The sequence below is a fragment of the Heliconius melpomene genome, chromosome 18, assembly GCF_056956725.1.
Source record: "Heliconius melpomene rosina isolate 202511_hmr_F chromosome 18, ASM5695672v1, whole genome shotgun sequence".
Classification (NCBI taxonomy): domain Eukaryota; kingdom Metazoa; phylum Arthropoda; class Insecta; order Lepidoptera; family Nymphalidae; genus Heliconius; species Heliconius melpomene.
This window is the reverse complement of record NC_140406.1, coordinates 15,307,091-15,320,898: the sequence shown is the minus strand read 5'-3', so window position 1 is coordinate 15,320,898 and position 13,808 is coordinate 15,307,091. Positions and strand designations below refer to the sequence as shown.

The following is a 13,808-nucleotide window of genomic DNA, read 5'->3' as shown; positions in this document are numbered from 1 at the left end:
ATTTTTGAAAAAGGTTCATTCTAGCTGATGTAGATGAATGTGAATATCAAAATAATCTCATATGTATGCTCTTAATTTAAGCTGTATATCTCGTTTCTTATAAGCACAAATTCCTATTGCATTTAGATCTAATAAGCTTATGACACTGCAGAAATATATTAATGTTTTCTCAATATTTGCTTTAATTCTAATTAGCATCAAATGCTGTGCTTTTCTTATTACCCTTTTTTTCATAGTCTCTTTCAAATGGCAACAGACTTGAGGCACTTAAGCGTCCTTAAGTAGTTCCTACTTGATTATTTGAAAATCATAAACGCCTAAAACTATGAGTTATACTAATTACCTCATCCGGAGAATTGGATATTCGTTCAGTGTTGTTTTCATCATCAGAATTCTCCAAAAATGTGTTCGAAAACAGCATATTTCGTGAATATAAGGAGTAGCAATCCGCAACATTTCGTCTCCTCTTCCCAAGGGTGGCCAGAAAACTTTTATAAAGTTGCGTCGGCAAAAGAAAAGGAGATCGAGCGTTTTGAAAACTGTCTTTGAAAGATAAATTTTGATTTCTAAACGGATTCGTAAAATCTAATTCAGGTAGAAATTCTTTTTTTATGAAATCCGCTACCGGATGCAGCGATAAAGCGTTTTCAGTATAATCTAAGGCTGCGCTGGCGCCTTCTTCGTTTGGATTGTTTTCTACATCACTAGTCTCCGAATTGGCATCACTAAATGTGTTATCTTGATCCTTATTTTCGGAGTTAAACTCCTCAAACTCTCTCTTCATTGGAAAATTCATTTGTTTCTTCAAAAACACGTTTGAATTGGAAAGTGTCACAGACATATTATTGGCACTTATTTTTATCACTTATCTTATAAATATAGATTTACACTAATGTTTCTTTAATATTTAAAGTAAAAATAAATATTTCTTCATAATTAAAGTTATTTAGGTAATTATAGGAACTATCGTTGGGTTAGGAGGTGGCTGGACCGTTACTGAAAAAAAAAAGATTTGCTTTGATTGATCTTGTAGAAAATCTATTTTGTTTTAGTTATTAAATTATTTTCGTTTTTTTTTTTTTGGAATTTTTATTAATGCTTTTATTATTTTGATGAATTTATTTATTTTCTTTATTTTTTTCACATATTTTGAATTGAGGTTCTTCTAGTATTAGTTAGATATCGGTAAACGATATTTTATTTTCGTTATTTAAATAACGTTGGATGTAAAAAAGTATTCGCACATTATATCTACAATTTGAATACGTAACACGAATTACTTGGATGTATTCCCAAGAATGTGAAACTTTAGCAAAGTATTCGAACATTCTCATCTTTTATGAGTCGGAAATGTTATTTTATACAAAAGTTATATGGATGTCTTAAAATAAAGGCAGTAAAATTAAAATCGATCGGACGGTACGGCGGTCGCGGATGTAGGTCGGAGCTGAAATATTTTTGTGACCTCTCATATTTTTATCTAAAGTGAAATTGTGTAAGAAGTTTTAAAAGGAAAATATTATTTACGGCGTTGAAACTATTTTTGGTTAGAATTGACGTTTTGAGGCCATGCTATATTGGATGCTAAACATATAAAAATATAGTGATATTCAGATATGTGGCGGGCGGAGTGTTTTATTACTTTATATTTACCGACTACGCTAAATACGGGTAGTATGTGATAAACATTAAAAACCTACACCTATTACAAGTACATACGATTAATAAAATAAAAATAAAATAGCCTAAACAATAAAATACAAAGTAAAATATAAAAATATGTATAAAATATAATATTAATTTTACGTATTAGCCATATTTGTTTAGATTTTTAATAAAATTTTGCACTATCGTTGCTCAGGTCTTTATCTCACTTTTATGTATAATTGAAAATCGGTCTTATTATCTAAACTATAAGATAGAATTTATGTAAGCTCTTGGAAAGTGAATTCTTACATTTTATTGTAATATATCTCTCTATCTGTCAATGAACATTTGCTGTATGGTAGAAATTATATTTAGAAACTATTACTTTAAAAAATCTTAAAATAGAATTAAAAAAAGACACGAGTTAAGTATAAATAAATGAACATACAGCAAATATATACAGTTATAATAAAAATATATAGTTTTACTATTTTTTTTCTTCATAAAATAATAATTTATTCTTTATCTTTTAAATTAAATTAATTAATATTACGATACATGAGATTCATTAGAGAAAATATTTCATTTATACAATAAAATCAATGGGCATATTACGTACAACTTTTTAAATGGAATTTATTTTCTATACACTTTTAAATCATTAAAACCTAACTAAATAAAGTCAATCTAATATATAACAAAATAGACATAAAATAGATAACAGAAAAAAAAATAGTCAACAACAATAATAGCTTAAAAAAACTTTGAATAAGAAATATCACAGTATTAGAGTCAAGCATTTATATAAAAAAAGAATGCATGTCATATTCAAATGCCGCGAAATAAGGACACGCGAAGGACCAATTATCGCCACGCACACACCTACACTCATTAACGCACACCACGCCACTTATACACGTGACAATGAAAACAAAACGTTTAATTCCTCCTTTATTTGCAAAAACAAGCACTTTTGGCGCGAATTGCATAGAAAATAGATTTGTAATATTGATTTTTATTAGTTTTATTGTTAGCTTCGTGATATATTTCTGAAATTTGATTGATTTTGTATTTTTTTGAGATTGTTTTGGTTTATAGGTAAAAAAATATATTTTAGAGAACGTCTAGATGTCTTTACCGCGAGGTATTCGCTATGAAACTCTTCCCGAGAGTTTGCTGCAAGGAAAAGCATTTCCACAACACATTCACAGTTTTCTTCGTCCGCGCATGTGTGTGTATCGTATGCACACGTGTCTGTGTGTCCAGACAGTGCTGTGTAGCAGTGTGCGTGAGCGTTTACGCTGGTGTGAGTATTTTATGACTCTGAGTGCATCCCTTTCGAACTGCACGCGATTTATATGTGTGCATTTTATTTTTTTTCTAAACGCCGCGGCTTCATGTGTATGAGAGAAATTTTCGTGTGCGGGTATAGTGTTTTTTGTGGGAAAACAACCTATTCGCGACTTTATACATTTAAGATAGAGCTCAAATTTGATTGCTCAATTTTAATGTATTTTCAGTTTTATATCGCCGATATGAGAATCGCGGATGGAAAAGAAAATGTACGAGGAATAAAAAAAATGTATGCATCGTACGTTTTCAGGTAGACACATTTTTCTTTAACCCATTTATAGTGTGTTTTGTATGTGTGAGTGCATCGGGCGTGGGGGGAAAGGGTTGGGCACCCCCAACATATAAAAATGATAACGCATCGCAAGACGGCTGCTTTTATGGTTTTTCTTTATTTTTTAAAGGTTTTTATTATTGAAGCAAAGAGTAATGCCGTTGGAAAATGTATTTTCAGCTGTCTCTAATATAAAATGCTTTCAAATTTAACTTTACAGTTATAAATGTAAAATTATTTTTAAGGTGAATATACTGAACGCTAACTCAATTTAAGATAGTGTGTTTTTATAAAACCTCTGAATAGAAAAAAACTTACAAAGAGAACCTGGTATAAAAGACGTTATTACGTTGCCTCTAGCCAGCAAGCAGCTGTATATAGAACTAAAAGTATAAACCTTGATATATCATCATTGTACTATACTAAAGTTTTCCTCAATCCATATTTCTGTATTAATATTATAAACGTATATATAACGTACTAATCTCAGGAACTACTACTACTACGTTCCAATCGAAAAAATATTTTTGTTAGACATTTCATCTGAGGCCAGTCATGGCGCAGGGGCACAAACATGCGACTGTAAGCGCGGCAGATCTTAGGTTCGATTTCCACTCAAGGAAATATTTAATATTTTTATCTCCTCGCTCTGGTAACGAGGCAGTGTGGCCACCACTATCACGCAATGTCCTCAGAGCTCTGTGGAAAGTGAGGAACTGAAGTATTTGAATAGGAACGGAGTGTCTTAACACTAGATTCCCAAGTTTCCTCTGCCTACCCTGCTATACGCGGGATACAGCATATGGCACAGTGGAAGCTTCCGAAGATTATGTGTTAGATTTCCACTAATGACATCATTTTAATATAATTTCCAAAACGAATTAAATAGTTGTTTATTGTTTTATTATTTAGCCTCTTCAACGATTTCTAAAGAAACGACGCGGATTCAAATCCTGCAGGTCTTTTCTCTTCTTTCCAAGTGTTAGAGAAATTGTTTTATGAACAGTAACTATTACTATGATCATTATTAACATGTTTTTATAAAAAGCAAGAGTGAGTGGCACGGAGAGATTTTGAGTGATCTTGTAGGAACATGAAGAGGAATAGGTTAATTACAATGCGTACACCGTGCGGCTAAAAAGATATGCAGAGATCGTAGAGTTGAAGCTTCGTTCTCTGTGGCTACCCCGCTAAGGATAAAGCATAAACCTAAAAACAATAATAATTTGTTTTAACTTTTAACTTCATCCTGTATTCCGCACATAGCAAGGTAGGCAGGGGGAGGAACCTGGGAACCTAATGTTACCCTAATGTGAACCTACTCTGCTCCCATTAAGACACTTACAATCCTCACTTTCTTGACGTCGATCTCCGATGGGAATCGAACCAGTCGTGTTCACAGTAGCATGCATGCTTACGCGTCTGTGCCATCAAATGGCCTTAAATGTGATATAGTTTGGACGCGACTGAATGAACTCGATGATTGTAGTAGTGGATTCAAATCCACAGAAAGTATTTAAAATATATTTATGTTCTCCTAATCTCTTCTCTATTTTTAATTTAGACATAATATGATGCTCAATTATATAATGGAAATATCTCTCTTGACAGTAACTGGACACCACAGTAGTTAATCGCTAGCTGCTGCACAAAAAGCTTTTGCTCAGACATTTGTACAAATTCCACAACACGGCAGGCACCAAAGTTTCTTGACACTCCATTCTCAGCTTTCTGTGAGACACATGAAGTGTTTCAGACGTTGAGTTGAGTGTTGAGTGATGAAACTTATTACACTTATTACATTAGGGGTAAATAAAATTAAGACCAGTCGTGGCTCAGGAATACAAAGTGTGACGTATTGTGAATTTGTGAAATGAAATATTTAATATTTCCATTTTATTTGTTCTGGTGTTGAGGCAACCTTTCAATAAGCAAAGCCTCCAGAATTCGGCGTGGGTGATACCGGGTTCCCTCTACCTACCCTACTGTGTGCGAGATACAGCGTGACTTTAAAACAAGTAAATAAAATTAAATAAAATCATTCCCTCGAATAAAAATCGAACGGGCTACCTCCACATTAACTAATACAAACGCGTGAAAATATAAAAGAAAACATAAAATCCACCAATAAATTAAACTAAAAGCACCATAGATAAATTTAATGGATATCTTTTGACTGAAGACACGTCAGCGTCAACTCAGCGCTGTTCATTTTTTAGGTCGGCTTTGGGACGGTTGGCAGCAGAATCGCTATAGCAGGTCATTTGTCGGTTTGTGTCGTAACGAAACGTCTTTGCACTTTTGGGGATATAAATTAACTTGAAATGTAGTGTGATACTACTTTTTTTTAAAGTTTCACACTATATAGCTTATAGCAGGGTAGGCAATAATGCAATAAGAGACAAAACTCAGTGTTGAGTTTCACCAAGCAACAGGCAGTGTCTCAAAGCGTAGAGAACAAAGTGTCTCAACACTAGGTACATATAAGTATAGATTTTTTAAGACTAGTCTAGGCGCAGGGAAATTTTCTTTTCTCGCTCTGGTAACGAGGCAAAGCACGGAGTTGAATACCCACTTCCCAAACTGAAGAAACAGTGCTTCCAAAATTCGTCGGAAAATGGAGAACAAAAGTGTCTTAATTAGAACGCAGTGTCTTATCACTAGATTCCAGGGTACGTGAGGGACCTAAAATATTATAATAGTTAACACTAGCTGCTCTCTGCTTACATTGCTATGTGGAAAAAAGCGTTATGCTGCTAAGATGGTGTGCTATTCTTATCATAGATAAAACAGTTTTATTTTTCATTGATAACAATATTCTAAATGGTCTCTTTTACCAACCACTTCATATTATTATCTATGCTAACTTGTTCGCTTGAACTTTGTTATTTAAAATGGACAAATATAGAAATATAAATATAACCACTGACCTAGTAACGTATATTTTTCATCAAAAATAAAACCTAATTCGACTATTTCTTTTTTTTAGATCACGCTGTATCCCGTTCTTAGCATAGGTAGGTAGGGGGAATCTAGTGTTAAGACACTCCGTTCCGCACTTCACACACCGTCACAAGTTTGTACCACTGCGTCACAACGGATTAGTAAAAATAAATTACGATTTTTATTTCTTATACGGGTTGCCTGCGTTGCAAATTTTATGTATTTAATATAAAAAAAAACTTTTAAGTTTAAAAACTTTTAAGAGATTAGGGAGTTTAGGGGAAAACTGAAAGAGGAGTTTCCATAAAACCGGATATTTCCATTTAGTGCTACCTTACCCTTCCCCAAGTGGACGCAAATAAGTTACGAGCGACGACCAGTAAAAAAACGACTCTTGTACTTTATTTCTAGCTAAATTTACGTTTGACAAACGTAAATAAGCATATTAAACGAATCTTGTTTAAGAAAATTTTCTCTACAATACGTTGAGTATAGAATGGAATGATCTTCACTAGTTTTTTTAAAAATATCAAATGATACACCTAAGATGAGAAATGATGCACCTATCATGAATGAAGACCGACGTGGCAACGTGGCATAGCGTTGATGGTAAACGGGACGATTGTATGTTCAATTCCCACTTGGGGATAAGACCCCGATTATAATACCCCGCTCGAGTAAAGACACAAAGCACAGCGTTAAGTTCTGCCCTCAACAGTAATGTCTTGAAAATTTTGCGAAAAGTAGGGAACGGAGTGTCTTAACACTAAGCTTTCTATACCTATCCTCTGCCTATATAACGTGAAGTTACTAAGTATTAAGATCTAGAAGTAAAATTGTACATGAAGAACATCGTTAGAAAGCTCCGCGGTTATACGAAATGCTGCAGAGTGAGGGCAAAAGAAAAAATATACTAAACTCATACATACGTACATACATACATACATATATAGGAAAAATATAAAATGCAAGTAAAAAATATATATAAGAGCAACAAAAATATATTATTCTCAAGACGAGTTGGCACACAGGTGTGGTTTGGTTGTGTGTGTCGATACAGGGACGGTCGTGGAGTCACCCACTCGTTGTTATGCTTTGAAAATTTTCTGATTTTCAAAATTATTAAGTAATAATGTCAGAGTTAAAGCTAGTACGCGACTACTGCTAAGACTAACTAAGACTTATGTAAGCTCAGATTTAAATGATGTTATGTTGTTTATAGAGCTCCTCGATAAATGTCCTATTCAAGAAAAAAGAATGAGTAACAATTAGAATCACATCGAATAGTAGTTCTTGAGATTTAAGCCTTCAACCAAATGAACTCTTCAGCTTTATAATTTTAAATATAGATAAGAATGAATTATTTTTTATCAAATCATTTTCATGCCTTTATGAATTGCGTTAACTCGATGTTTCGATCACTTTAGTAGTTTGTGGCTATATTTATATGTATCGTATGGAAAGGTGTCGAAATTTTACTTAAAAAAATGTTTATTTAATATTATTTTATTAATTTCGTTTTTAAATAAAAATACACATTAAAATATGGGGAAAATTTCTAATGTATAAAGTTGTAAGCATTAAATTTTCTTAGAACAACAATATTTAAAGTGATATTCCGTTTTGAATTTTTCGCTCCTTCAGATAATACGTAATTTTAATTTAATAATTACATCTAAGAAAGAGAGAAAATCGAACCTACGACCCTTGCACAATCAAATACTTTTCCACTGTACCATAACAGTTTTAATATATTATTAATATAATATTTATAATGTCAAAACTGTATCTAGGGTTTTCTGAAATAACTATTCCTAGACCGAATAGACGTCGTGTGTGCATGTGTGCGTGCATGCACCTTCTCGTATGAAGTATTATCATGGATGTTAGAAATGAATACTAGCTGGAAGGGCTGTGTTTATTCTATTTTATCCTTATTTTTTTAAAAGGATTAAAAAAAATTGGAGGTTATGATTTCGATTCCCATGCGTGGGAATGAATTGTTTTAATTTACTTAGCCTAAGCTCGTGGTTGAGTTGCTGCAATACAAAATGTCTTTAAAATTGAGTAGTACGTGGGAAAACGTTCCCCAGTACTGTAATACACGTACGTCTTGGAATATTGGCTTCAGAAATATTTTCTTAATGAAATCAATTATAAATTCATAGCATATAAATCTAGCAAATAACTTATTTTCTAACATCTACGCTGACGCACACATGCACATACCACACACACACACATACAGGACACAGCTCATATCGTACTTACGACCTTCTTTCGCGGCACTAAAGAATACGTGATATGGCAAAATAATGGTATCACCACAATACTGTTATTATTTTTACAAGTTTTTATTTATGGATTTTTTTCCTTTTTTATATGAAAAAAAACAGACTTAAATAATCTAAATCACATGACTTATCATAAAAAAATTGATAATTGTATCTACAATTACGGACCATACATTGATATACATATTACAATGACAGAGCTAATGGTCAGTTATCGTTCGGTGATCAAGACATTACGAAGCGATTTAAATCCGCCACTTATGCAATTGGTGACTACTAACGTGCTACTCTGAGCGGGCAAAGTCAACGCCTTGGTGGGCCACATTGTGGTCCACGGACCTAGATGTAGAAATTATGTTAAGAACGTTGTAATTTTCATAATAGATAAGAAAAAAATAAATAAATATTTTTTAATGATGTGTATATTTAATATGGCACGCAGTGTATTCAAGAGCCTCGTACGGTCAGAAAATGCATAAAATATTCTATGAATTTATTTCAGAGGATTTCAAACATTGCTGCAAATATTGTACGAATATTATCGTTTGTATTTTGACATTTTTTTTATTATTTAAACACAAAAAAAATATTTTCCTGTATAAAAAATGAAAAAAAAAAAAGAAAAATATATACATAAAATAAGCTTTTTTATTATAATTAACTTACTTTGTAAAAAGCCTTTCAATTAATGAACTTTATATATGTAAATAGCTAATAACCTTATTCTTTTGAATTAGTCTCTTAATTTTTTCGTAAGCTTTTAAACATAATATTATTTTTTTTTCACAGTAAACAAAAGTATATAAAAACAAGTAGGTATATCAAGTAAGTTTTGTTAAAAAAGTAACTTTATATAGGCAGCTAAGCTGTTATTTTTGTAGTCTCCTGCGAACGCTCCCGCTATCTTCCTCGCTATAACTTATAGTTTCGGATAATGCATTAGAGAACTTCTTTATGGAATAGAAAATTCTCATATCTATGTATGAAAGCTATTTTATCGTGCACTTGGTTTTATTTTATGTTTTCTTTGTGAAAGTACTAAAATAGTAATAATAATCAAATATATGTTTACTTTCCTATAGGTCATACTCTATACTATATAGTACTAGTAGCTACATTCGATTTTCTCTACGTGGACTTTCAATAAAAAAAATAATGAAAAGATCATCCGTAAAAGATCGTCCGTATTATCAATAATTACAATAAATATACAAAATATAACACATTTGCCAATTTAAATTATTTATTTTATCCTTTTTTTCATCTATAAAAATCCATTAGTCTTACACCGAGTGATTTAACACTGACTTTTCATCAATAACTTTGCAAGACCGTTGTGACGCAGCGGCACAGCGTGTGACAGTAAACCCGATGGCTGTGGGTTCCATTCCCATTCAGGGAAGTGAATTATTTACATTTTGGCGTTTAATTCAGCCATTCAATACGTGCAATGCCTTGAAATTGCGTGATTTGTCACTAGGTTCCTCCTATCTACCCTCCTAAATGCGGGATTCAGCGTGAAGCTATTAATAAAGAACTTAGGATATACTTGAAGCCAAAACAACCAATACACCGTGTATATATTACCAAAAGGATATATATTTTATAACCATTTCATACAAACGCGATTGCCTGATTGCTGCTATAATGACCATCCGGTTGCGGTACACCGCTAACGATGATACTGCTGCACCCAATTTGATGGGATGAGGTTTTATAAAAAAAATATCTAAAATAGGATAGTAAAACGTTTCTAAGTATATTTGCTTAGACTCAAGTGTTGATTGCTTATTTTGGTAATATGATTTTGGTGGTTACAGGGTCAATCGCTACTTGTAGAGTTATTGTTATCATCATCAATAACTCGGACGTAGGCCTCCTTCAGGTTGCGCCACAGCTCCTATTCATCCGTTCTCCACATTCAGTCAAAGCCAACCTTCTTCAGGAGCAAATCGGCAGAATTGTATATGTAAACGGTCTCGATATTTTTTCTTCTATAAATATTATTTCATCATAAAGCTAAAGAGTTTGTTTGATTGAATGTGCTAATCTTGCTTGCTTCAACTGTGTTATAACACAGTTGCAAAGGGAGAGGGAGCCTAATAATTTAGTGTTAAGACACTAAATTATTAGGAAGGAAGTTTTTTATTGGGAACGGCCCAATAAAAAACTTCCTTCCTTCCTTCCTTCCTTCCTCTCTGTCGAATTTTAAAGGCATTGTGTGTTAGTGGCGGAACTCACTCCTCCCTTATAGCTCTTTACAGTCACATGCTTTCTTAATTTTATATTATTCATTAATTATATTAAAGTAAATATTGACCAAATTACAACATAAATTATAAAACTAATAAAGGAACTGTTAACATTTTTATTACTATTCGCAAATAAAATATTAATTTACATTCTCACATAAAAGAAAAACGTAAACAAACTAAGACCAGCAACCAAAAACAACTTTTATGATATACATACATACAGATAAGACATAAAAAAAATAATTAACTCTCATTCAATTTACAAAGCAAAAAATCGGCGAAGAACCATTTCATTACAGCCACCGTATTACGCCGAACAATCATTAGTCGTAAGCCGAAAACAATAATAATATACAAAAAAAAGTAAGGCAACCATTAACGTGGAAAAAAAGAAAAAAAAAACAAAAACAATATGGCTGCCGGCGGGAAAAACGAAAAAGTTCTAAATTCAAAATTCGAGCGGAAGCTGCGCGGCGCGGAACGAATCTGGTATCATTAGGTTTTTTATCTGTACATCTCATTTCGATGTTTATTAGAAGTAAGATTTATTTTGGATTATGTTGTTATAGAGAACGGTCAGAAATTTCGTATATTAACGGAAGCTACACTAGTAATTAAGTACTACTACTATCGATCATGTTGTATCTCGCATACGGCAGGGTAGGCAGAGGGAACTTAGTGTTAAGTCACTCAGTTCTCTACTCTAGCAAGCCAGTACTCTTACTTACTAATAAAACTGACGAAGGTAAAGAGTAAATTTGCACACAGTATAAATAGGAACGAGAGGTATAACAGTGAAAACTCTATATTTTACTGAATGATTTCAGCCTATCTATAACTATAATCTATTCATTTCTATAATTTGGTAACAGTTTTGGCAACAGAGAGAGTTTCGGTATACGACTGATTTAATAAAAAAATATTGAATGTTTTTTTTTTATTTACCTAATTAAAAAATATATATATCTATGCTTATGCATTAGTAGTAGAGTAGAGTAGGCAGAGGGAATCTGGGAACCTGAACTAACTGTATACCCTAATAGTAAGCAATATTAATTTCGGTAGAGAGAGGCGCCCGGATTGTGGGGCGAGTGTTAATGCGAATTTAAAAAAGGGGTTTTTAACCCCTTAAAGCTACACTGGAGACGAAAGTCTCATGCTCTGCTCCGACTCCGCACCCTGCCACGCGATGGGTCGACACCTGCTCCGTGAATCCATGGAATGCTAAGTGATTTCTTCTCTGGACAAATATGGAATGCTTTGTAGATAAACAATAGCGTCGTAGAGCAATGGGACAGCGCGCATCAGAATGTAAATGCTTGTGGGTTCCACCTCTTGAGGAAAGATTATGATTGTCATTATTTTCGTTTCTCCCTCTGGTTGACAAAGCACGGCGTTGAACTCCGCTACTTAACTCAATCGGTCCCGTTGACACATTCCCACCACTGAATCTAAATCATGTTTGTGTTTGTTTAAACATAAAACATAAAGTAGAGGGCATGGCGCGCTGTCAGTGTGATATTTTAATGTTTACGGGTGAATGGTGGTGCTAATTCGAATACAAAAAAAAAATCTTTAAGGTATTAAAATTTCAGCACTAAATCATGGTATAATTTTAAAACTGTTTTCAAATATTATGATATTTTTGCCTGTCATTCATGAAAATATGGTTCAATACCCATGTAAATAATGGTTAAATTATTATTATATCGAGTAATTAATATTTAATATTTTCTTTTCCTCGTTCTGATACAGGTAAAGCGCAAGGTGAGTTCCGCGACTCAAGATGCAATGCCTTAGTCTGAGCACTAGGCTTCCAGGTTTCTTCTGCTTACCCTCCTATACGGGATACAGCTTGAAGATACAGAAAGAAAGAAATGTATATAGTATATGCTAAAGTAGCTTCACGCTCGCATAGCAAGACAGAGAGATCCTCGCCATGGCAGGGACATGAAATAATTCTTTATCCGATGACCTTAACGATGCTGCTACTAAAATCAAGGTATTAATTCCAGTAACAATTCAAGATTAATGTGGCGGAAAGTGAGGCACGCAGTATCTTCATACTAAGTTTGGTAGAGAATCTTCAAATTAAAATTTTCAATGACAAAGTAAAACTAAGTAGGTGGCAATTCAATTAAGCCATGAAATAACATAACATAAACAAATAAAAAATGTAATCTTAAAACTGAGAAAATTCATCATCCATTTTAAATTAAATAATACTTACTAAATACTTAATCTACCACATTTTTTCTAAGATACCAAAACCAACAATAAATACATAACTTTCCTTCCCACAATCAGTCAAAGCACAATAGTTCGCACTTGAGAGTTGAGCCTGATTTTTACAATCACGAGGCGTGCCCACATAAAATGTTTGGGCTCAAGCCTTTATGGCCTGTAAAGTTGCCAGTTCATTATAAGATACGTAAATAATCGTAAATAACATTCACCATTCTTTACGCGGTATAGTGATATAGTTAAAACAAATAACTTTTGTAATACATAGTATTTGGTGGTCAGCTAGTGATGTAACTCGACTTTGCGGGCTTTTGGGCACGTTTATTTGTTTCACATGTGTAAAATATAGATTTTAGTTTTTCTTAAAACTGTGTAAGTCTATATTTGTTTGAAATAAAAAAAAATTAAGGTACCTATTTAAAATAAATTTTGAAGTCGTCGTGGCATACAGGCACAAGTTTGCGACTGTAAACGAGATGATTGGGGCTTCGATTTCCACTCGGCGTTGTGAAATATTTATATTTCTTTTGACCGCTCTAGTTAGTTACTAAATACCATTCAACACATAAGTATAATATAACCTCGGGAATTCGGTAAAAACTGGGGACGGACAGAATGTTTTAATAAGAGCGAAGTGTCTTGATGCTAGGTTCCCAGATTTCTTCTGCTTCTGTATCCCGAGATAGATAAGAAAATGTGAAAATATCTATATTGTGCTTAACAGCTTCTAACTTCCTTAACAATATTAAGAACCAAAAATATTTTTACTTATAATATTTATAAAAGTTCTAATGCTCCTGT

General features: G+C 33.0%; 1 protein-coding gene across 8 annotated transcripts in view; it reads right to left on the bottom strand.

Moving 5' to 3' along the window:
* The window catches only part of LOC146529690 (zinc finger protein rotund-like), a 135,664-nt gene that overhangs the window by 91,254 nt on the left and 30,602 nt on the right, over positions 1–13,808 (bottom strand). For 2 of the 8 annotated variants that reach the window (XM_085201345.1, XM_085201346.1), the window contains exon 1: positions 344–981. The exons of 3 other annotated variants lie outside the window; for them this stretch is intronic. In XM_085201345.1, the coding sequence (XP_085057471.1) occupies positions 344–841 (498 nt within the window). In that variant the 5' untranslated portion in view covers positions 842–981. Of the gene's footprint in view, positions 1–343; positions 983–13,808 lie in introns of those variants that run through there. 3 more of the 8 variants (XM_085201347.1, XM_085201349.1, XM_085201348.1) reach the window with 3 other exon arrangements.